This window comes from Euprymna scolopes, chromosome 17, assembly GCF_053919585.1.
Source record: "Euprymna scolopes isolate OS-2025 chromosome 17, ASM5391958v1, whole genome shotgun sequence".
Classification (NCBI taxonomy): Eukaryota; Metazoa; Mollusca; class Cephalopoda; order Sepiida; family Sepiolidae; genus Euprymna; species Euprymna scolopes.
In genome coordinates, this window is record NC_136498.1 from 67,580,353 (window position 1) to 67,607,495 (window position 27,143).

At 31.8% G+C, this 27,143-nt stretch overlaps 1 protein-coding gene and 1 pseudogene across 1 annotated transcript in view; both read left to right on the forward strand.

Moving 5' to 3' along the window:
- Window positions 1–27,143, forward strand: part of LOC145296767 (uncharacterized) — a 242,404-nt gene that overhangs the window by 112,028 nt on the left and 103,233 nt on the right. The window contains exons 13-18 of the mRNA XM_080142821.1: window positions 1,090–1,197; window positions 11,056–11,128; window positions 14,986–15,140; window positions 16,673–16,777; window positions 20,140–20,380; window positions 24,962–25,720. Coding sequence (XP_079998947.1) covers window positions 1,090–1,197; window positions 11,056–11,128; window positions 14,986–15,140; window positions 16,673–16,777; window positions 20,140–20,380; window positions 24,962–25,720 — 1,441 coding nt within the window. The remainder of the gene's footprint in view (window positions 1–1,089; window positions 1,198–11,055; window positions 11,129–14,985; window positions 15,141–16,672; window positions 16,778–20,139; window positions 20,381–24,961; window positions 25,721–27,143) is intronic.
- On the forward strand, window positions 24,546–24,663 carry LOC145297128 (5S ribosomal RNA; annotated as a pseudogene).

Consider the following 27,143-nt stretch of genomic DNA (forward strand, 5'->3'; position numbering starts at 1 on the left):
CAACATGTCAACTGTCAAACTGATTTTCTTTTTCATTGGAAATTTAGACTTTTATTTTTATTACAGATATATTTCTTATAAATAGAATCTTTTCTTTTTTATAAATATTTAAAGTAAATGCATTTTTTACTTACATATTTAATAACAAAATGTTTTTGTATAAAATTACTTAATAAATGTTTTTGTACAAAATTACTTTAATAAATGTTTTTACATGCATATTTAATAAAGAAAATGTATTTTTTATCCAAAAATATGAATTTTATAATTGGAAATTTAGTATTTTTTGTTTATAAAGAATCAAATGTTTTTATATGTATATTTATGTTTTTGTCTAAAAATACTTATCACTAGTACATTTTAACATAGCTGTACAAATTGAGAAAAGCATTCTTAACATGCGTGTGGGTAGGTGGAAGGAAGGCTTTGTTCAATCTTTCAAATACCATTTTAATGTTTTCAAACTCTCATCTGTTTTGGTAATTAAGGAAATTTAGTTCTTTCCCATTGCAAGTACTCCAATACTAGGGTCGGAAAGTGGGATTGAGAAGTCAGCACTGCTAAGGAGGGGCACTCTGACCTGCAAAAAATACCTGGGTAGCCCTGTCGACATTCGTTAATAAGGGTGCCTCAGGCGATTAGCAATAAACTAACCCCTTCTCAAAGTAAAAAGGCAAAGCCTGGGAAGGTGGACCTCCTAGAACTGCATAGAACTAGCATTATACCACAATCATCATGGACCAAGTTATTACAGGAATTCTCTAATCTCTGTTGATTTGGGGGGCAGAGGATAAAAGGCACTAAGCCACTGGCTCGGACATGTATGTAAAATAAACTCAAACTTCAATAACAACAAAAAACTTTGTACAGTTTAATAACAACATGCTACAGAGAAATAAAATATACATTGTCTCTATTTCCTGATGAAGACATATGGTTTGAATGTTTGAATTTTAAATAAATGTTTATTTTTAAAAATATCTACATTTTGATTGGTGCCTGAACCGTTTTTATATCTTTAAATTTGAATTCCTACTTTAATTATTTAATTAATAAAATTCCTTTCATTTAATCTATTTTTTTGTTTAGCTTCAAAAACCCAAAGATGACAATTACAAAGAGTTCTGGATTGACTTTAATGCAAGTAGCAAGCGTATTTCTTTCTACTGCAGTCAGATTGTTGACAGTGAAGATCCTGTAAGTTTTTCACAAATATTTACTTTGGCTTTATTTTAAGAATAATTCAAAGATATTTTTGTTTTCATTTCAATACTTTTGGTTTATTAATATACTAGCTGGCAGCCTGGCGTTGCCTGATTGTACAATACGCTTAAACATGATATTTTAATTTATGCAGATTGCGTATGTATTATTATAGAATCAATCCTCTATTTATTATTATATATTAGAAGGAATAATTTGACTGGTGGACTAATTCGCAAAAAAAATTAATAAATAATAATGATATTGTCATTCATCAAATTCCATCTGTGTTTGTTTACAATATCACGTCAGCTGATATTTGGGTTTGACGATGAATGCTCTGGAAAAATCACTTCTGATTAATGTTTAGTTTTAAAATATGCAAACAAAAAAATGATTTGCTGTGATTTTAAATGGTACCTCTTTCTTTTATGAATTGAATTCCTTAAGAAAAAATTAAAATAAAATGGTGAAGTACAACCAGGCTTGAACAAGGGATCATTGAATCTGAAATTGAATGCTCTACCACGAAGCTATATATCCAGATTTGTTTTTTTTTTTCTTTTTAAGAAGAAATGATTTGAAATTTTATCTCCTTTGACCGGTGTAACATAAAATATTCCCCTGTAAAAATTATTCTTTTTTTTTTTATCTATAAGAGAGAAAAACTATTTTTAAGATTGGATTTTTTTTTTTTCGCTTTTCGATATTTATCAGATGAATTTATGTACAAAACACGTCTAAGAACACTGCCAGACATATAAATTAGCTTTGCGTGAAATTTGAAAAAGATAGGCTCAGTCATTTCGGAATTTAAAGAAGGAATTCACACATGCACACAAAAGGTGATTTTTATATAATTGTAGAAAAGTGATAGAGATTCTAATCAAAATTCTTCCATTACTTTGCTATAAGCATTTTTGTACAAGATAAAACCGATATGGAGCTTTTTCAATAAGTCTATAGGATTGATATATATTGTAACATAAAAAATAAATTACATTTTCATACAAACAGACCCTTCCACTTGGATATCCAAAAGTAATGCCTCCTATATTTTATTCCATCCAAATGGACTATAGGGGATTGCAAATTGCATTGTTATGGTGATATGCATTCATAAATTGAAAGTTTCATTTCTCTGTTGCAAATATTGACGTTATGAGACTCCAAGAAAGCATCCCTTGCCATGGACATGCGTCAGAAACAGAGATGCATCTTTGAATTCTTGGCAAAAGTGCATTGAGAATGATGGTGACAATGCAGAAAAATTCTGGAGCACAAAACATTGCTGGTTTTAATAATGCCATTTCCGTCTTCGTATCTTTTCAACTTTTTCAGTTTAAAAAAAAAAAAAAGCTTTACTTTTGGAATGAATCTCATATTTACAGAATGGTTTTATTTTAAATAAAATGTTATCAAGACATTTTGTTTTAGTCTATACTTTGAACTGTTTTTTCTTCAGAATGGTTTTATATAATAATAAAAATATATTTTAAAAGTTTACATCAAAAATAATCTTTACATTGAAATGTTTTTTTAATATCTTTTAATAAAAATGTATATTTCTTGTCTTTACGTTGAATTATTTTTTTTTTTTTTTTTTTTAAGTTTACATAAGATATTAAAACAATTTTTATTTTTTAAATATATATAACTTGCATGCCGCCCGGTGTTACTCAGTCATAAAATATGCTTAAATATGATATTTTAATTTATGCAGATTTCATACTTATTAGAGCCAATACTCTATTGAGCCCAATATATAGTAGTGATTTCAAAAGTTAAAAAAATATTTATATATATGACTTGGGTGCCATCAGATAAAATCGAAACAAAAACATAGCTCTCCAGCATTATTTGTTGCAATCTGAGCTAAGTCCATATGCATATTAAAACTTTAAAAATAACATTAAGCATATAAATGTATATTTGCTCATACATAGAAAATACAATTTTTAGTCAACTTATGCCTGCCAAGTTCCAATTTTAACCCTTTAGCAGCTATTTTTATTTGCTAAAAAAACAAATCGAATTTGTTTTTTTTTTTTTTTTTTTTTTTACACAGTGATCACCACTTATCAAGGCCCGGAAGCCACTCAGGGATAAGGGTTATTGCAAGTACATCACGTTAGTGAGGAGATTTTATGAAGTGTTTAATTAGGGGGGCGGTTCATTAGGAATTTGTTAACATTAGACTTGAAGACATCCAAGTTGTAGTCCGGAGGGAAGCAGGCAGACGGAACAGAGTTCCACAGGCGTGCAGTTCTAAGAAAGAAGCTTTGCTCATGAAATCCGCGTTTTGATTTAGGCACAGATATAGAGTGGGGGAAATTTTTCACAGTGGATTCAGCTAGACGGGTGTTTTTCGTGAAAGTTTGGCGAGGGGGGACCAGGGATTGGAGTTCAGACGAGCACCTGCCATGAAAATAACGATAAAACAAGGATAGGCTCGCAACGTCTCTTCTGTGGGAGAGGGGTTGCAGGGTAGAGAAAAGGGCATCCCCCACTAAACTACGAAGTCTATTTTGTACTCTGTCAAGGCATGATAGGCTGTTTTTGGCAGCTCCTGCCCAGATATGGCAACAGTATTCCATCCTTGGACGTACTTGGCTTTTATATAGATAGAGAATTGCATCAGTAGTGAGATATCTTCTGGAGCGGTAGAAGGATCCCACCATCTTTCCTGCGACCTTGGCAACAGACTTGATGTACGTGTTCCATTTCAGATCAGGAGTAAAGGTCAAACCCAAAAGCTTGTCAAAACACGGGGCCTCACCCAGACGAGAGCCATCCATCACAATTGATGCCAGCTGGGGATCAGAGCGTTGATGATGTAAGGATAGGAGTTTGGTTTTAGATGCATTAAAGGTAACTAGCCACATCTTCCCCCACTGAACCACGCGCTCGAGATCAGAGGAGAGAGAATCCGAGAGAACTTCGTCATTTACAGCCTTTGATGTGTTGCCGTAGATGGTCGTGTCATCAGCATAGATGTCAACGAATGATTTAAGTATGTGTTTAGGGAGGTCATTGATGTAGATCAGGAAGAGAGTTGGGCCGAGGATTGACCCCTGAGGGACTCCAGCATTTATATTGCAGGCCTCCGATTTTTGTCCATCTACCACTACTCTTATGAGCCTATCGGAGAGAAATGATTTAATGATTGAGAAAACATTTCCAGTTATACCGTAGCTGGAAATCTTGTGAAGTAGACCCTTATGCCATACTTTGTCAAAGGCCTTTGATATGTCAAGAGCAATTGCCCTAGAAAGGAAGCCTTTGTCAAGAGATTCACTAATCCTGTGGGATATAACCGTCAGCACATCTGCGGTAGATCTTGCAGAGCGGAAACCATATTGTGTGTCACTAAGAAGGTTGTTTCTGCTGAGGTGGTTGACTATTTCTCTATTTAATATTGATTCCAGTAACTTACTCATAACACAGAGAAGACTTATTGGTCTGTATTGAGAGGGAGATGACTTATCACCTGAGTTCTTAAATACAGGGCAAACTGATGAGGTCTTCCAGGGGGTCGGAAAGCACTTCTCCTTAAGGCAGCGCTTAAATAGTTTCGTAAGTATGGGAGCAAGTTCTGGTTGAAGCTTTTTTAACACTATAATTGGGATGCCATCAGGGCCAGTTGCTTTACTGGAATCTAGGTTTTTTATTAGCTTGGCGACCTCATGCACGGATATTTGTATATTACCTAGCTTGTTCTGTGTTATAGGAGGAAATATGGGGAGTTGATGGCCTTCGTCGCATAGGGTAGAATTAGCTGCAAAGTTCTTTGCAAATAGTTTGGCCTTGTCTGACGCTGATGAGATAACCTCTGGTCCATTGATAATGGTTGGGATAGAACGCACACTTCTGTTCAGGATCCTATTTGTTATTTGCCAAAACTGGTGGGAACCAAGCCGTTGATCAGCTACCTTGGATTTAACAGACTGGGCATATAGCTCTCTTGCATTTTTTATTACTCTTTTACAGTGGTTGCTGGCAGTCCTGAAAGCAGCTTTAGTCTCAGTGCATCTATTACGTTGGTAGTTATGGAAAAAGTGATTTCTGTGCGCGATGGCAGCAGCACATTCTGGGGAGAACCATGGCTGGCTGTTAGGTTTTTGTTGGAATTTTTTTGATGGTATGAATTGGTCTATGCCTACAATTAACCATTCGGTCAGATCTGATACTATAGAGGATACTTCCTTTTTAAACATGGAGTGCAGAGGTAAATCAGATATGAATGTACGGAAGCTATCCCAGTCAGCCATAGAGTATCGGTATACAGTACGGTGGAGGGGTACGTCTGATGGCTTCTTACATTTTGTTTTTATCTTAACTGATACGACGGAGTGGTCGGAGGATCCTAAAGGAGAATGAACGGTACATGAACATAGCTCAGGGGAAGTTGAAAGAAAAAGGTCTAAGAGGCTTGCATATTGATTGGGTGTATCGGGCACACGGGTGGGTTCGCGAACAATCTGAGTGAGGTCATAAGCAATGGCAAAATCATGACAAAACCTCCCCTCATCATCTGTCTTATTTGAATGGGTCAGCCATTCCACGTTATGGACGTTGAAGTCACCACAGATGTGGATGTTAGCCGAGGGATGTGAAGACAGTATGTGGTCTATTTTCTCAGATATGCTCTTAAAGATAGTAACTCCGCTGTTGTGGGGCCTATAGAGGGCAAATATAAATGCAGTGGTGTTAGCAAGTGCAACCCTGAAGCACATATAGGGTAAATTAGGATCTTCTCTAGAGATATCCCTGCCACATGGGAAGCCATCCTTAATGTAGGCACATATTCCATGCCCATGGCGATCTTGGGAGTCAGATTTAGCTGTTAAATTGGAGTATCCATGCATTATGAACTCATCTAGGGAAGTGGTCGGCCCTATTCCAGTTTCACATAGAAATAATATGTCCGGTTTCGTCTCCTGTAATTGGGTTTCAACCTCTGGAAGGTTGGAACGTAGACCCCTGATATTGGAGAAGGAGACCTGGTAGTAGGGGTCTACGCTGGAAGATGGGGTTCTAGGTTTAATCGAGTTTTTATTCTGGAGATATTTCATGTTGAGGTTTGGGGATTTGTGGAATAGGTCGGCATACTTGGTTAGAGCAGTACAGAGAGGGAAAGTAAGAGAGAAAAAGACAGGAAGATTTTTTTTTATTTGTAGCACACGAAAAGGTAAAGCCGTAACAATTACCCACTAGTATGGCATCGAGAGGCCCCACCAGAGACCACTGCATGGTCCAGATCCACTCACCAAATGGCAATACAGCAGTCCCAGTACTTTGCGCCTGCTGATAGGACAGCCTCCTTAGTGGTTAATCCAAGGTTCGGGTCCCTGACTATCAGGCGGATAACGTCAGCCCAGACAAAACGTTTACCTCCAGCACCCTTACTAGTGACATGGCAACAAGGACAGACAAAGACAGAAAAATATCCGACATCTCAGACTACTGGTCACCAAGTAATACCGACCTTTAAGCAGCTTTTTCTTCACCCTTTGTCAGAAACATCACTCATTGAATGAGGACTGAATGACAAAATAGGAGAAGCGAGAGTTACTGGAGCTGCCGATAACACATCCACTGTATTATCTACTCTCCATATTTCACGGGTCTGAATCACCTATATATCAAGTTTCAAGTATGTAGGCCAAAAATTGACTGAGGAGTTTGGCAGAGACCGTTTTGCATACATACAGAGGAGGTCACTTATACATATAAGAAAAATATTGGCACTTTGAAAATATTGTTTCATATTTGAATAATATAGAAATTAAAGCCAAATAACGATGTGTGTGTGTATGTTTTTTTTTTTTTTTTCTTCTCCAAAATTATTTATTTATCTTAAATATAAACAGGTTTTTGACTTTTAAAAAACTTTTCATCAGGTTCTGACATTATTTTATTTAATTTTGATTATTTTTTAATTTTAATCATTTTTCCTGTTGGAGATATAAAATCCCTCATGGATAATAGTTTATAGTCAAAAGTTGTTTTTTATTATTATTATTCTTTAAGATAAATAATTTATTTTGGAGAAAAATAACACCTCATTATTTGGTTTTCTAATTCATATAATATAATTCTAATATGAAAAAATGTTTTCAAAGTGTCAATACTTATTCTTTTATAATTCTTATATTATACCATGCAGCCACGTGACTAGCACCTCCACAGACTACTATCTACAATGGTTTTTCATATCTCCAACGGGAAAGATGATTTACAAAAAATATATATGTCAGAACCTGATGTAGACTTTTTTCAAAGTAGAAAGTTTGTTTATTCTTTAAGATAAATAAATTATTTATTTTGAAGAAAAAGAAAAAAAAACACATTATTTGGTTTTGTAATTTCTATAATGCAAAAATATATATTTTTTATTTACAAAAAAAAACGTTTAAAAGTAAAAACTTTTTTAATGTAAACTTTTAAAACATATTTCAGAGTAAAGACATTTTATGTAGAGTTTTAAAATTAAACTCGAATTACATAAGTATTAATTAGAAGGGATTTTTCCTTAGTATACACAGACAAGACTTACACTAAATAAAAACACAGAAGTCAAAAAGAAACGGTTTTATTTAAATAACTGCAATTTCTTACAAGACACAATCGAGATAGAACTATTTTAATAAGTTCTTGGCCTCGAGGGCCAAGATCTTTTTTGTATTTTCATGTAAATAAAAAATGTTTTAAAAAATGGGTTTAAGTAGGAACAACCCCCCACCCACCTACATTATGAAAGGGTAAACATGATAAAAGATGCTAGCTACGAGAAATCTTTTTTAAGTTCCAAGAAGATGAGATTGACCAACCAACCTCGCCAGCCCCCCCCTTTTTAAAGTTAGCCTTGTACCTAAATTTTTTGTTCATTTGTTTTTTGTATTTTATATATTTTCATGTGAATAAAAGATTTGATACCTCAAAGTGTAGTATCTGTTCTGCAGATGCTGCACTTCAATTTCTTGTCCTCTCTCAGTGGAGGAGGAATCCTTCACGACTGAGACAATTTTTATTTTTGTTTCTTTTCTCCACGTTAAAAAACGACTCTGGTGTCTAACTCTGTCCCATGGGAAGGCATTGTAAATAGAACTATTTCAATAAGTCTAGTATTACATTTTCATACAAAGAGACCTTCCTAGATAAAAGCAAAATTAGCAGTCATATGAGCAAATTCACTTTTTTGCCAAGCATTTAAGGAAAAATTTCAACATTCAATCAGTAGAGCTAGAATCAGTACAAGCCAATACAAGATATTAGATTTTATTAGCCTTCCTTTAAGAGAGAACAAATCACTATTCTCAACTCCCTCACACTCATACATTGCTACAAGTTTAAAACCTTTCGAAAGCTATAAAGGCAGGATGTTGTATAAAGAAAACAATGATATTTGTATCTTTCTCACAGAGAGACATTGCCAGACTTTTTCTGCTCTATCATTATTTCCATGCAGATGCTCGACTTAGCTCCAGTATATGCCCTCTCTTCCTACTTTTAAAACATTCACAATAAAAACTCGTCTACCTACAACCACTGTCAATAAATCACCTTTCTCCTTCTGTGTACCTAAAACTAAGCAGTACTTTCATGAATAAATTTTCGTTCATAGAATTGCCCTTTTTGTGGAATACAGTACCAATGCATATCTTCCCAGCTGATTACCATTTTCAAACCAATGTAAGCAATACCGTGTTGAATCGTCCTCTTAAATTGTTACTTTCTGACCAGTTGCAACGATCATTATTAATCGCTTCAGTGTTCCATTGTCTATCCATCAAACTCAATAACCCTTATCTTTGAATGGGTCTATAGGCCTTGATAAGTAGTGATGTGATTGTTCAAAAAAGATTCTGTAAACCTAAATAGTCCCCAAAGATAATCAAAATGTTTATCAACCTAAAAAATGATAGAAATCTTTTTTGAAAGAACTCCTTTAAATACATTCGAATTAAAGCTTATTTACCGGAAAGTACTTATGTTTCAAGTAAATAATATCAATCTGCCCACTGTGAAAATAGAGGAAATAACAAAACCAAACGTCAGATTGGAATTTCGTATCCCCTCCTCGTCTATATAGCAAAATTCATCTAACAAGAATAATTAACGAACAATAACTATACTTCAGTTAATTACTCGGAAAGAATAAACAAAACTCTATTCACTTAAAATAATCTTTGTATCAAATTCTACAACTTTGATCTGGTGTTACCAGATCAGGCTACTGAAGATATTGGCTTCCTGAGACGAAATGCACCTAACATTAATGCTTTTTGTTTTTCTACTTCCTTTTGCAAAACTTAATTATGTTCTGTAATAACAAAAACAACAACCCACCTTTCCCCCCTTCCCATTTCCCCTTTATCTATCTCCCCCACTTCCTAACTGGTTTCCTAACTTAAAATGTACCAAACATTAATGCTCTCCCATTGCAAAACTCATTCATGTTCTGCAGCGCAGGGAATAAAAACGATAAAATCCACTACAAAACAACCAAGCCAAACACTACAAACTACCAATTGAAGATACAAAGAGATACAAAGAATAAAAACCTACAAAATAACTGAATGCAACATGAATACTATTTCCATAATAACTGGATTCGGCATTAAATAACCCGAAAAGAGTTGATATGCTGTAAAACAAAACAACCAAACAACTTTGAATTTTGTTGAACTAAAGCTTAATTATAAAATGGTTATACAATAACTGTTACTTGTACAGCAGCATTGCTTTCAACACGCCTTTCATCAGATGATTCTGGGTTCAGGCATGGTTTCAGGATCAAAGTATCATTACCAGTAATTCAAAATGCCCCAGCAATATCTCACGATATTACCAGTCTTACTTGAGAGTATTATTACGAGAATAAAGCATAGTCTCCATTGTCTCTTGAGAATGAAGACCAAGCTTTATTTTCAACCTACATGGTCTTAAAGGTGGAAATGCTGATCCTCATTCACTTATCCCTGACTTTAAAACTCCACTTTTTATTCAGTATCATGTATATATGCATAACATGGCCTTAAATTTATTTTCTTGAAAAAGATTTCTGCCTTAACAGAAAAATGTTCAACAAAATGTTTAATCAGAAAATTATTTTACTGAAAACTATATATTGATATTAAACTATAAAAAGGAAGATACTAAAATTTGATCAAAAAAATATTTTATTTACACTCAATCAGATGGCCTTATGAACTAATAAAAATGTAATTGGCATTTTGTGGCACTTTTTAAGATTTTAAATATTTATAAATTTTTTCATTATAAAAAAACGATTATTATATTGATTATAATTTTTTGACAGAAGAAATAAAATGAATTGCATATAAAACAGAAGAAAAATGCAAAATTATCCAATTATATCAATAAATATTAAGTTTTGTAAAAAATGATTATTTGGTAAATTTTTTTAATGTTTTCTCTTGAAAATTCAAATTAATCTAATAAACATATTTTTATTATGACAAAATTTATTGATAATTTACTGATTTTAGATTTTTATTATGATTTAAAATTTTTCTGATTGAGTGTAAATAAAATATTTCTTTTTGTTTAAATTCTAGTATCTTCCTTTTTATATTAGTACAATTCTATATATTGCAGAATAAGTTACTTTATACAGATAAGTTGGCATATTTACCATCTATAAATGTTTGCTAATATATCACTTATAATGCATAAAATGTCAGTGGTTTATAATTGTCTTTTATTATAAATGTTTGTGAAAATACTTGCTCAGTTCTATTTATTCCAAAACGTAATTATTTCAAGATTTTCTAGAAATATTATTTACTATTTTTAATATTTCCTAATTAACAATCATCATTACAGCAAGAAACAGATGAAGATATATGGGAAACTGTTTGCATTCTAAAAGAGTATATTCAAGAAGTTTCTTCAAATGGTAAGAAATAATTTTCAAATTCAACTCGCTTTTTTTTTTCTTTTTCTTTTTTATCTAATAATTAGTCATACTAGCACATGTGTAAGCTTGTAATTATTTATTTCTTTGTGTTTGTTTTTGAATTTTTTAGATTAAGATTGATAATTCATATTATTTCGACTACTATTCTCATCCTGGGTGTTATTTTCACGTTTCAATCAGATATAACCTTTTTCAAGTATATTTTGTCTAACGTGTGAATCTATACAGAATTTTGAATAGAATCCATTATTTAAATCCTACCACTATCCTCCTTTGCTTTGTCTCTTATAAACAGCTTATTTATATATTTCCTTTTTTTATTCTCCTTTTATTTATGAAATAATTGTCTGTTAAATTTTTATTTTTACTTTTGCTAAGGATGAACAACTTTATCAGAGGCCACTTGATGTCTTTGCTAGCCCACTACTATATGTGTGTGTATGTATATATATATATATATATATATATATATATATAAAGCTGAATGTCTGTGTGTATGTGTGTGGTCACGAATAGGCTCCTATATGGTTGACTATTTTAAAAAACAGATTACATATAATGATAGAAGATGTATCGAGACACAGCAATGGGTATGTTTGATCTGGCAGAATGGTGGTTCATTAAAATTTTGAGGTCTGCGTACGCACCTGGTCCACAAAGTATGGAAATAAAAAAAAATTTTTAAATTAAAAAAAAAAAGGTTGATATAGATGTAGATAAGAATACTTTGATAAGTATGTTTTAACTTAAATAGGGATGGTATAATAAAGTTGTGGGGTCTGCATTCGCGCCTGGCCTCCATAGAATGGGAATAGGCACAAACTTTAATAAAGACTTTTCATATCTACCTGCGTAAGTATACTTTGATAATTATGTTTCAGTTTGAAGAAATTGGTATAATAAAATTATGGGTTGTTCGTTCGCACCTGACCTCCATAGAATGGAAATATGTCACAAAGTTTAACAAGGTTTTTTAATATAGATCCACAGAATATTGTGATAAGTGTTTCAATGTGAAAAGGTATGGTATAATAAATTATGAGGTTTATCTATTTTATTTTTACTTTCATCATATTTTGCTTTGGTTTTGATACCCCCAAATTCAACTAAAATTTACAACCCTTCCTTTTCACAACCTATCATACTTTCATAAATCAGAGTCCATTTTTTGTAGGCTGTTTTTGAACCCAGTCAACGACGGGTATTTTTGCTAGCATGCACATATATATATATATATATATATATATATATATATATATATGATAGAGGATTAAAGAAATAATGAAGGATTTTTTAAAAAGTTCAACAAATGGATGAAGCTTAAAACAAAGAAAATAATAGACAAGATAAAATATATATGAATTTATTTGTCAGTTCAATAAAGAATAAACATCAATGGGAGGGGATATAAATGCTCTTTATATCTAAATATTTTAAAGAAATGTGACCTCTAGCTTAAGGTACATTAGGTAAGTTACATTAAGGTAAAAGAGATAATATAAAGAGGATAGGGAGGGGAACCGAGAAATGAAAGAACTAAGTTACAGTTAAAGGGAAGTGTATATCTAGCTTTAGGTAAGAAATGTTAAAATACATGAGATAGAAAGGGGGATAATAAGAGGGAAGTGAGAAAGGCAGCCAGGAGATTACTAATATCAAGAGGGAGTATATTTAGGCTAACAAATGTCTGAAAAGTATGAAAATTTAGGAGGGTAATGATCTAGAAAGTTACCTTATTAAATTGGAGGTAAAACTAAGGCCATAGGGAAGCTGAAAAGTAGTAAACTAGAATGGAGGCATTGAAAAAAAAATACCTTATAGGAGGAAGGGGGCAAAAATGGGGAGAAATATGAGAATGATACATAAATTACTTGATCATATTCTTGTATTTTAAAATGAAAAAAACAGATGAACTAAATGATCAGACAAATAATGCTGAAATAATAACAATAAAACTAAGTAAAATTATAGGTGACTACAAACCCGGCTTTATATACGGGGAGAGGGGGATAAAAACCCAAAAAAAAGGATACCCCTTAGGACCTATAATCTCCCAAATCCCTACACCGTATATCATATAGTCAAAACAATAACATAGCTAACTTTATACATGGAATAAATACATCATAAAATCTACTACTGACTTCATAAATGTACTAAAATCAAAATCCCCTAACAATTACTTAATCGCCTCCCTAATCGTCAAAAACTTATTTACTAACGGCCTGATAAAAGACACTATAAAAATAATCCTAAATCAAGTCTACAAACATACGATACCCAACCTCCAGCAATAAAACCCCAAAATCTTGAAAAACTGTTACTAACTTGCATTGTTCAAGTCCCATTCACTGGCCCTGTCCGGAAAACTTGCATACAAATCGTTGGTGCCTTGATAGGCTCACCCCTTGGACTAACTTTTGAAGAATACTACATGATGAACTCGAAAATAAAATCTTTTCCAATCCATGTAGCAATATGCCTGATATATTGACAATATTAAAAACTCTAGCAAAATCTTAAAACCTATTCCATTCTTACATTCACACATTACATTGATTGCTCCATTTACCCCTGATCCACATATAATGCTGAGTATTTATCAAGGAGGCATTGCTAATCTTTCTCTGCTCTATCTTTATTTTCATGCCAGGTGCTCGACTGAGCTCTAATTTATGGTTCCACCCTACAAAACATTTGTAACAAAAACTTGTCTAGCTACAACAACTGTAGGTAATTTTCTTTTCTCTTTCTGTGTACGTAAAAGTAAATGGAAATTCTATAAACAAAGCTTCTTCCCAAGAACTATCCGTATGAAGAACATGATATCATGGGACTGTTTCCCAGCTGATTACAGAATGGTCGTTTTCAAGTCTAATGTTAAGAAATTCTTCTTGAACCATCTTCTTAATCTAATTTCTAACCAGTCTCAAACATTGTTACCAATTCTTAGATTGTTTTTTTTCACTGTCCTCACAAATTCATTGATTCTTATCCTCGAGTGACCTATGAGACTTGATAAGTGGTGACTTGTTAAAAAAAAACAGCTATACAAAAATACTATTTTTTAAGTCTTTGGTATGATTTTTACCAAAAATTGAATTCTGACCTCTCACCCCTTTAACGAATATTCCAACCATTATATATTATTAGAGTGTGTTGACTTTATTCCATACCAAAAGAAATATTATCATGAGTCCAACCTTAAAGATCTCTTCAACAAAACAGAACCATCTTGAGTGTTATTGGCACAACGTTTTGGTCATTGAAACCTACGATCTTCGTCGGGTGTAAAATCCATGTTTTTTTTTTTTTTTCTAACTTTCTTACAATACAGAGCTAACCCCTTTTCCTTTTTTGGAAAAAAACATGGATTTTACTCCCGATAAAGGTCGTAGGTTTCAATGATCGAAACGTTGTGCCAGTAACATCCGAGATGAAAAAAATTGTCTCCGCAATCAAAACAATACAGACATTGAAATATCTCAAAAATTCAGAATTGCAAAATAGAACCATCCAAAATAACTGACTTTCTGAAAGAAATTGACTTATTCATAAAAATATAAACCAACCTCCAAAACTTGGTGCGGACAATAGCACCAAAATTTCCATAAAATCAGCAATAACCTTAGAAAAGTTGATAGGTCGGGAAGCACAAACCAACCAACCAACCATTATAGTATAATTAAAATGACAACAAATACTAATTATCCATAATGTTTTTTTATATATATAAAAAAACCGTTTTAATTTACTAAAACATTATTTGCATAGGTGTATGATTTTAATTCGAGTAATTGATAATGTATCTTTCATTTCTACTCCTCTCCTTCTAGATGATGATGATGGTGAAATCTTTTATGTCCAGTTCACATTTTTCCCATTGCCCATTGAACTGTTTCCTGGCTTCACTCTTGAGAAATATCCTTTCATCAAGATTCTATTTAAGGATAAGGATGCAACTATGAAAGCCATTCATGAAATATTTTCTGTATGTATGACATTTTTTACTTCGTTTTTACTTTTTTTTTTTCAGTCAGTAAAATGTGTTACTCACATCAAATGTACATAAAGTTTTGGCATTTGTGTTATTTTGAACAATTTTTTTTTTTTTTTGCTTTCATTTTTTAAGAACTCCTTTACGAACAGGGGAGACAAATCGAGAAAATCCTATCCGAAAATTTCTTTTAGGTACCCCCCCCCCCAAAAAAAAAAATACACTAAAGTAATGCAATAACACAAAACAATAATTATCTGAACATTTATTGAATTAAAATAAAATTAAGAAAATTCTAATAACACAAAATAAAACATTAATTATTTAATTATTGGAATACTTTGAGATCAGTAATTTGTTTTGGTTAGACAACATTAATTATCTGAACATTTATTGAATTAAAATGAAATTAAGAAAATCTTAATTACACAAAATAAAACATTAATTATTTGAACAGTTTTTGAATTAAAATAAAATTAAGAAAATTTTAATGACACAAAATAAAAAAATTAATTACCAAGAATTTGCAGATATTGCGAAAAGTGTTCGATACACAATTTTCAAATAAACAGTCTCCAATCACAAATTGTCTGATTGGACATGAAGCGGCACTCTCCCTGAACACTCTCATATGAGGCAATGTCCTATGCTGATAAATATACAAAGATTATAATGTTAATTCGAGCCAAATTAGACCAGTAAAAATAAAAAAAGCCTTCTTTGTTATTGTAGCAAAGTTTGAAAATTGAAATATTGAATTTCAAGTGAACCAGTGGTATCTACTGAAACGTCATGTCACAGTATTGAAAATATCCAAAATTTAAAAAAAACGATAAGGTAGAAAATTAATTATTAACGAAAATAGTTTTCAAAGACAACTAAAATTAAGTTTTGCTAAATTGGCTAAAAATTTTCAGTTTTCAGGAAAGATTTATTACCCTTTTTGTTATGATTTGAACACTCCGGTTTCTTTTTTTGCAAAACTCAATTTTCGCTAATTGTTTTGGAAAACTATTTCCATTAATAATTAATTTTCTAACTTATCGTTTTTCATTAATTTTGGATATGTTCATTACTGGGACATTCAGTAGAGACCATTGGTTTTACTTAAAATTCAATATTTCAATTTTTGAATTTTGCTACAATGAAGAACGAAGAAAGAAACTCTTTTTCTTAGTTGAAAAAATCTTCAGACATCTTTTACGTGAACATTTCCATTTGAATCTATCATTACTTTTACTTGTTGTGTAATACATTTCCTCACTGCAGATACATGTCTCGGAGGAAGATAAGTTTTTGAAACTGTTAAAAGTCAATACTTTTTTCTTGTCGAAAGTTTAAAAAAAAATTGTACATAATCAATGTGTTCACATCCATTTTTAGAGAAATCTTTAGAAAAAGTTTACGGTCTCTTTGATTTTTTTTACTATTCTGAAAGGAGTGCTTCAAAAATGAAAATTAAAAAAAAAATGTCTAAAATAACAAAAATGCACAAATGTCAAAGTTTTTTTTTTTTCTTTTCACAGAAACAAAAGTGCTCAATTGCACAGAATCAAATATGCTTAAAAGAAAATGAAAAATCTTTTCAGGCCAAGGAATTACTTCCTTCAACATCAGAAGATTTGCACATTGTAAGCTGACAAAATTTACCAATTATATAGTTTTATATTTCAATAAAAAAAAATACATCATTATAAAGAGAATTTGTGTTTTATCCATAAGTAGATCTTGAAATATCATTTAAAAGGAATAGACAAAATTAGCCATTATATTTATCCGGCCTCCCATAAGGTATGAAACTTAACACAAGGCTAAATTCACTAATGGTTCATTTATTATTTTTACTCCTTCATTTATTTCATTACTTGAAGGGGGCACACGGCATTGCCCTGTAATAAAATACACTTAACTATGATATTTTAATTTATGCAGATTTTGTATATATTATTAAAGAGTCGTTTATCTATCAATTATTACATATTATATTGTACTCAATGTATAGTAGTAATATCACAAGTAACAATAAATGACTTGGTTGCCATAAGCTACAATCAAAACTAAAACCAAAACTTATAGTTCTCCAACCTGTAGTTACTATTTGAGCTATCGTCGGTTTGATAAGAAATAGTTAAAAATGAACTAAACTTAATGTGTGTGTGTGTGTGTGTAAATATATATATATATATATATATATATATATATATATATATATATATATATATACTCCTATCAATTTGTTTTTCTTTTGTGCGTATTGATATTCATATTAAAAACCCTCTTTTCTGTCTATTTAAAAAGAAAATACAATTTTCTTATATATGGGTTGTGGAATTGCATTCACTAGCAAAAGATCTACCTAGTTTGCATATTCTTTTAAACATTCATTTTAATTAATTCCCTATAGGTTGCTTCGGTTTTCTAATGGGATAATCATCTTTAGTTAACTATTGCGTGTAATTATATTCATGCAGATATTCTGCATGATTTATACTTGCATAATATTTGCGTAAAAAGTTTATAGTAAACACAAAATTGTTTCCACATATATTTATGTATATGTATATATTTTTGTTGAACAAATTTTGCCTACAAAATTCCTCCTAGAGTTTTTGGTCTACAGACATGAAACTTCATATATAAGTTATTTCAATCCTGGCAAAATCGATGCAAAAGTATGAAAATTGAAAAAAATGAAATTTTCCAGGTGAAGGTCGAATGCCGGCATTACGAATGCATAACGTAGTAGCTATTGGTTCATGTTTTAATTTTTAGCCTTGCAGTAAACATGTTTTCATAGCCCAGTCATTGACGGCAGAGGCAAAATAAATCATGAGCTGAAAGTTTTGGTTTTGATTCTCGGTGGTGGTGAATGAGTCTTTTTTTTTTTTTTTTTTATACTTTTTTAATCATTACTATATATCGCATCCAATCTATCTATCAAAGTGAAAATGTCTGCCTGTCTTTTCTCTATGGTAGTTAAGGAAGACTATTATACAGAAAGGCATTACTTTACATATTCACACTTTTTAATATATACATATGCACATAACCTTATGAACAGTACATAGGGCCTGAGCAAAGCCGGGCAGAACTGCTAGTATATATATATATATATATATATATATAACTATTTCCACAGCCAGCAAGAGCCACGACAGCCAATGAACCAGAAGTCTAAGACTCAAGTTTTGCCTTCATTTTGGCTCATTTCACTCTCATTTGGGCTGCGACGTTGTTTGGCTGTTGAAATAATTATATAATCTCTCACATTCTGGAATATAAAAATCAATAAAGAAAGAAAATGACTATATAAAACTATATACTAATATATAGAGATTTATTCAATAAGGGTATACATCAATTAGGGGTGTACAGTAAGTGGGGACTTTATACCATGGTATTTCAAAGCCTAATGCTTCTCATCAGAATAGGAAAGAAGATGCTAGGTAACATAATAGGGATGTGACATCTAGCAATAGTTACATTAGGAGCAAAACAAAATATTGATGCTGTTTAGGGGAACTAAATGGATCTCTGATATAGGAAGAGTATAGCTTTTATTAAATAATGCAGGTAGGTTTATAGCATATATGTCATGGTGGGTTTAATATATTTGGACAATATGCATGATTAAACTCTCAGGGAGGATATAGAGTAAGTTAATTGAGAGAAGGTACTTCTTTAATCATATGTATAAATGGGTTATAGCTATGGAAGGGGTTTACATGAAATAGGAGATTTCTGCTACGTTGGTGTATTTTAGGAGTATCTGAGATTATAAGTCAACTCCTAGAAATGTAAAAACTAAGTGACAATTCATACTTTCTTCTATACGAAAATCTGAGAAGTTAATTTTTTTTTTTTTTTTTTTTTTTTCAGGTTTTCATATCTAATTTTAATCTATAACTCTCTCTTCATCTCATATACATTTATTATTGATATATAAAAAAATGTCTCAGAGTTACATGTAATTGTTTTTCTTTTTTATTGTTTAATGCTGCAAAAATTTCAAATAATTTTAAAGGGAGGAGCTCTAAAACCACACTCTTTAGCCTCAAATGAAGTTGCTCCACTCTGACTTAATATAAAAAATAACCCTCTTCTTCACTCCTTTTTGGAGGGTTCTGTAAAGCCCTAGAAATAATTCAGAATTGATCAGTAAAGAATTGAGAAAACAATATGGATAAATGTGAATAGTGGAGGAAACTTATCAGTGATGTCTGAACAAGATCAAAAGAAGAAAGAACTTAAACTCAAAATATGTAGATAAATCATGATTTATGGATTTTTTTTATTTTACGTTTTTGATTCAATCGAATCATTTCTTATATTTATATAAATTTTCTATCTGTTTCTGAATTTTTTTAGATGAGAATTGATAGATTTTATTATTTGGATTACTGTTCTCATTTTGAGTGTTATTTTCACACTTTTTGGTAGATGTAACCTCCAACCGTCTTTAGGTGCATTTTGTCAAACTCTGTAATCTTTCTGTTTAACTTCGAAATTTTGAACAGGAGATTTTATTTAATCCACAAGTGTAGCATTCTCTCATTTCATCAACCATGACAAGTAATTTGTCACTTGCACAGAGGATTGAACCTTCAATCTTCAGAAGAGTGTCATTTAGAACTGAATTTGACCTAGTTCTTTATATGTTGTATGCCACAGGTCATTGCAGGTGAAGTATTAGGTAAAATTCAGTTCGAAGTGATACACATTTGATTGAAAAGTCAATCGTCTGTGTAGATGATACTAAGAGTACAACTGCACATTACTTAAAACTTCTACCCATGGCTGATGGAACGAGAACATGTTAACCCTTGTGAATTAAATAAAGGGTCGAAATTCTATGAATATGGTCGGAGGTTACATCGATTGAAACATTGTGAAAATAACACTCAAGATGAGAACAGTAATCTGGACAATCTAAATAATACAAACTTTTTTCTTTTTTTAAAAATAATGCCCTAATTTTGCTTGATACTTTAAGGGTGAAGCTCCTTCTACAACATCCAGCCAGCTAAGTACAACCAGAAGTGTAAGAAAGAGTTCTGTCCCTTCAGATATTTGGTGCAGCCAGAATTCGAGTGATAGCAGACATGAATTTGGTGTTATTAAGATCTGTCAGCAGTTCCCAAACCCAAAGTCTGCAAATCCTGCTTGTAATTTTAAAAGAACTGATTCAACACCAATTTCAAAAACCAAAGTCTCTAATGAAATGGTAGCTAAAAGTGAGTCCTTATAATTTCATTTTTTTTTTTTTTTTTTTTTTTTTCCTTTTGTTTGCGGAGAATAAACGAGAAGTCATGACTTTATGATTTTACAGGTATTTCATCTCATTTTTTATCTGTTAAATTTATTATTGTGAATATCTAGTTTAAGGTCTAAAGAGAAAATTTCCTTTTCTACAAGTACAAACAGACTAGAAAATGAAATATGGAAGAACTCATCTTGCTAATTAGTCATGAAATGAAAGAAAAAAAAAAGAATAAAAATTAACATAAAAATGTATTTTAATAACTTGAAAAATAGCAAAGTGCATTATTAGAGAGAAAGAGAGGAGTGGCAAAACCATATACAAGTTAGGCTAGAAAACCTTAAGACTCAAAATTTACTTTCCTCAGTTGCATTGGAAACAAGACTATAAGTCTGCCTAACAACATAAAGATGGGCCAAAATCTTATCTGGGCCTTACTTCCCATATGAAGTATTTGTAAAGTTATGCTATGCTAATATTGATAACACAACTATTTATATGATCAGACTAAAATTTTGCATGATGGTTACTGTTATCCATACATAAAAATCTAAAAAATCAAAAGTTGAAATGTCGTCAAAATCTAGACCAATACTAAATTTTTAATGGTGAAAAATATAAGATGTGGGACTTCCATTTTTACAATATGGGCCAAGTAGTAAATCTCCAGTGTTACCTTTACTTAGATATCCCAAAATTATATCAGATTTAAGGTAAACTATAACTGATATTTTAACCAAGTTTGGTGACAATTGGTCAAGCAATGTGATTTCTAGGCTGTTCATAAACAAACATAACTTCCATCTTGGAAGAAGTAAGCAAAGGAAGGATTTTAGCTGATTTGACTGTTCCAAATCTTTTTGAGATTATTTAATTAACAAAAAAAAATATAATAGTTATAGAAAATGATTTATTAAAAGCAAGTTTCTATTTTACTTAGCACTGAAGTGGGTTTATACCTTTCCTCAATTGTATTATAATGTAAATAAATACAGGAGGTTTGGCTGGATTTGAACTCTATTGGGCTGATTTCATAGTTCACGTCAATACCTGTTCACAACTCCTGTGGTAGTCCAAGGAAAAATAAATCAGTACTCATTAACAAATAGCAATCTTTTACAGATGTTTTAAAAACACTAATATTTATCATAGAAGGGAATTATTAGGTTGACAAGAAAGTTTTTGCGGTTTTTAACTTTTAAATCAGATGAACATATCTCTGCTGAAACAAAAATTTATTGACGAAAATAAACACCATCAGAATCAACACACTTTTACCAATGTAAAACAAGGGTATTTATGACATAACGTAAAAATCTTGCATTCTGGTGGCGATAACGTCACTGAAGGCGTTTTTATATCACTTGGGTTTTTAAAGCATTTCTCATGCAGAAAGTTGTCAAGATGCTTGAAAAAGTGGTAGTCGGTAGGTGAGATGTTTGGAGAGTATGGCAGATGAGGCAGAGTTTCGTAGCCCAATTCATTCAACTTCTGCAGGGTTCGTTTAGCAACATGCGATTGAGTATTGTCATGGAGGAGAATTGGGCCTTTTCTGTTGACTAATGCTGAGCATTGTTGTCAAAGTTTCTGATGTATTTAATCCATTTGTTGACAGTACTACTTTGCTATAATAATTTCATCTGCATTCAAAAAAACTAATGGATGAAACTGGTCACAGATCACCAAACAATCAGTGTGACCTTCTTTTGGTGCAACTCTAGCTTTGAGAAGTTTTGTGGAGCTTTGTTGATCTGAGTATCGCCGGTTTTCGTAAAGAATCCACTTTTTATCACAATTCAAAACCCAGTCAAGAAACGGGTTGTTCTTGTTGTGTAAAAGAAGGGAAGATGATACTTCACAATGGCGTTTCTTTTGGTTATTGTTGAATTTGTGAAGCATCAATTTGTCAATTCTTTTGTCTTTCCAATCTCTCTAAAGTGTATATGTTACGTCTAATTCAGAAGCAAGTTCTCAAACAGTTATGTATGGATTGGCTTCAACTAAGGCTCTTAATTGATCGTTGTCAACCTCCAATGATGATTGCTATGCTCATCAACTTCAAGACTCTCGTCGCCACCACAAAATTTTTCAGCCACCATTGTGCTGTGCATTCAGTAGTGGTTCCTGGGTCAAACATCTGGTTGATATCGTAAGCTGTTCTAATAGCTTTTCAGCCTAGTTTGAATTGAAATAAGAAAATTGTGCAAATTTGCATTCTTTTCCATCTTGTAATCAACGTTCTGAAATGAAGACATAATTGTTTTAAAACGATTGTAATTCAAACGATTAGACAGAGCAAAAACCGCTCTTTAAAATGCTATATAAAGCAAAGGTGTTATGACGAAAATTTATTGGAAAAAAAACATCATTTGAAATCCAAATTAAAAATTCTGCAAGAACTTTCTCGTCAACCTAATAGATAGAATCTTACACAAAAGAAAGGTGACAGACCTATAAAACGATGAAACATTCATTAAAGCATTTCCTAAAAGGTATACAATTAAACAATGCATCAAAATTTAAATAACTTGCAAAATGTTCAAGCTTGTTTTGGATATAACAAATTATTTGCATTTAATTAAATTACAGAACAAAATTATGATACATAATCCCACAAAAATTAAATTAATACTAAGTTTATATAAAATCTTACAAATATTTTAATATATCTCTATCTCTACTTATATATAAAAGGCATTGTGTGTGTGTGTGTGTGTGTGTGTGTGTGTGTGTGTGTGTGTGTGTGTGTGTGTGTGTTCCTTATGGATTCCAAAACGGCTGGGCTGATTTCTTTTTCTTTTTTTTTTTTTTTTTTTAAATTCCACACACATGTACCTTATGTGCCCGGGAGTGTTCTTAGATAGGTTTTATATCTTAATACCTCCAATAAGTACCGAAGATCTATAATTGAAGAAATCTCTTTAAAAAGGGAACAGCCCAATTTTTACCAAAGTTAACACTTTTATACAGCCTAACACCACAAGTGAGAAGTTTTATCACCACACAAGCAAAAGGGCCCAGCATATTAAATCAACAGTAGGTTCTTTGATAAGATAGGGGTGCGTTAAAAATCAATGATTGTGTTTAGAACACGATTGAATCCTTGTACTTGACTTTTGTATTTTAAATTTTTCTTAAGGTCAGTGTATAAAAATAATTATATAAAATCAACTAGAAGTTCTCTAAAGTGCAATGTAGACTACAATGAATTGTGGACTAAATTACTGCAGAGAGGCGTGTGAAGCTTCCTCCTGGTGCACTGCAATGGGTTCCTGACTAGAGAAGGCAACTGATTGATTGATTGACAAATGGGTGATTTCAACGACAATAAAAGTATTGTAAGTCTGGAACATCCACTGATCCTCATTTAATCCTGAGCAACGTCATATCTCCCTGCTAGTTTCATATATTTCTTATCTACAACGAATTTTTAACTATTATTATTGTTGATGGCAGTGATCAGTTATTTTTGATTTGTCTCTTTTATCAGATATCAATCCTGCTGTAGGTTATCGAATATGAAATCTAAATTTTCAACTCTATAATAAAAAACATTATTTATTTGTGTGTGTATGTAATATATATATATATATATATATGAACAAATCTCCATCTCTCCCATCACACAAAAGTTAATAAATAAAAAAGATATTGGACAAAACGATTTCACATATTTAAAGGAAGGGGAAAAAGTAAATAGTACATTTGACAATTCCACCCAGTGTCTAAAATCAATTTGGAAAGAAATTTTTCAGTCTTTTTCATGAGATATTTTCGGGGGGGGGGGGTCTTTTTTTTTTCTTTTTTTTTTTTTTTTTTTTTCTTTTATACTAATTGATAATTTTTTTTTTAATTTTTTTTTTTTAACTTTTCGATTTGAGACATTTTCTTTCTTTTTAACTTTACTGATTGAGATATTATTTTCTGTGAATATTAGTTTGCACATGAGCAAAATATGTTTTCCCATCATTTTTGATGAAGGGTGTATACTCATATAAGCATAATACTTATAATAAACAATACATTAAAAGTGACGATTCTATACTTTTTTTACTCAGCTGGCAATTGATGACAATAAATCTGATGGCTTTCCAATTCAATAGTTTATGTCAATGATTGACATTTTCAATACAGCATTTGAATACGGCTTAATCACATTGGCACACCGGTTCTTGCCAGATCACCAAAGTTAAGCAACGTTGAGCCTGGTCAGTACTAAAATGGGTGACCATTTGGGAATTCCAGGTGCTGTATTTCCTCTTCACTTATCTTGGCATTGTTTCCAGTCATCTAGTAATTCTCCTTGCCACTGGACTCGAGCAATGCCAATTCAGGAGAGGTGTGGTTGGAGATTACGCAACCCTTACCTCTCAATTACATGTGGAGCTACTCTTACAGGAAGTATCTATTGTCTTTCAAGACTTAACAGAGGCATCAATGACATTTTCTCAATTTTGTACAAACATCGTTTATAAAATCATGTTTCAATTATTTTTAACAATTTTTCTGATAATTTCTATTTATTTTATTATTATTTTAACTTCTATTATTTCAGATCAACCTCAAACCCAGCAGAAGATTAAAAATTCAGACCTCCAATGTATTGAAGATCCAGCTGCCCCATGCACCTCAAACATTGAAGAAAGAACATCTCAAACCCCAAAGAGTGGAAAATGCCGAGCTCTTGAGAAGAACAAAAAGGCTCAACACAAAGACAGCATAGATATCAAACATCAAACTAGTGCATTTGGTTTTAGCAGTGCAGAAGAAGACAACGAGGTTATTCCACCAACATTTGAGATTAAACCATCTTCCAAAGATACTATACAAAGTAAAAAGCCAGAAAATCCATTGATAAATTCTTCCATAATCTCAAATTCAAAGCAAAACAAAACTCTGTCCACTACAAAGAATTCTGGTGATGCCTCTTTTAATATTTCTTCTAGTCTGAGATCAAATCAAACCAATGACCAGATAGTGTCAGAAGTTAAAAAGAAACAAAGTGAGATCATTGGAAAGAAAATAGAAAATAAATCATTGCAAAATCAAAAGAATTCTCTACAAAAAACTGATGAGAAACCGTTTGAAAAAACCCAATTGAAAAAGGATGTTATGGATGTCAAATCAAGTGACATAAATAAACTGACTGAAGATTCAATGATTTCATTAAGCCATGCCGTCACTTTAAACAATGCATGTCCTATTAATAAAGCAGAATATCTCCATGTTGCCAAAGCACAAGAGAGCTTTCGATCTCAATCTGTATCTGCCAAAAACGCCAGTTCAGATAAAAATATCTCAAAAATAAGCACTGGTAAGGATTTATTAAGTTTGTTCTTTGGCAATCATTTTCTGCATACCATAACATGAAATGGTTTCTTATTTTAATCTGGACTAGCAGGACCTGTAGAAATTCCATAGTCATATCCTTCATCTGTTGTATATTACTGCCTTCCTTAAAAAATATTTGGACATCTGGCACAAACACAGTCCCCACTATATTATTGTATCATCTTTATTCAAACTGAAACATTCATGGATTATTTGAACTACTGTTCTCATGAGTTTTATTTGCACAATGTTTCAGCTGATGTAACCTCCAACCTTTGTCAGGTGTATCTTGTCGTACTCAAGCAATCTTTCTGTTGAACTCTGGAATCTGCATGGAATTTCAAATGGAACTCTTTATTTAATCCACGGAGGTTGCATGCTCTAGTTCCGTTACTGGGTAGAATCTTACATAATTTGCAATTGTATTATTTGTGTTGCATGTATTGAAGATTGAACCTTCAACCTCTGGAAGAGTGTAACTTCCAACTAAACTTTACTTAGCACCTTATCTGTTATCCCTAAAGAACGAGAACATACTACTCCTGTGAATTAAATAGCAGGTTCCATTTGAAACTCCATTCAGATTCCCGAGTAAGGCAGGTACATTCACAAATACAACACTTAAAGATTGAAACTTACATCAGCCGAAACATTGTGCAAATAACATTCAAGATGAGAACAGTAGTCTGAATAATCCAAATTATTAATCCTCATCTCAAAAGTTCAGAAACATGAAACATATGTATCTAAGTATTCTGGTTGATGTCAGAATATATCTGGTTATGTGAGTCTATCTCCCAAAACCAGAAGTTTCTGACATATTTTCATTCCACGGACATTCAGCATAATAGCAGAAACCCACAATTTTTTTTTGTACCATCTTTGGATAGAATCAGAATTATAGTTTGATTCTAGCCTGAAGGCCAAGAATATATATATTTTAGTTCAAGTTTCACATTCAACAGCAGCATTAAATGATTTTTTTTTTTATTACTTTTTGTTACCATTGCATCTTTGGTGATAAGGTGATTTCAACTTTTAATAATAGAGTGGAGAGTGATAACAGATGTACAAACATGAAATTGCCTTAGTATATTATTATATAGCTTAAAATGGAGAATCATTTCATGTAATGCTGTATACTGAAACTCTGTAATCTAAGATGATTATATTTTTAAAAAATATATCAATTAGCTATGCTTCTAAAAAGTACTATTTTACAGCTAACTTCAAAATATGAAAAATAAATTGTGCTAATTCAAATGTTAATTAACTTTTAATTAGTTTTTGCACTGTAATTGATTTTTTGCAGGAAAATATTTAAATATTTATTAGCAATGCAATGATTCTAATATTTTTCTCGATTTCCTGCTAAATTTCTGATTCTGATACAATTACCAATTCCG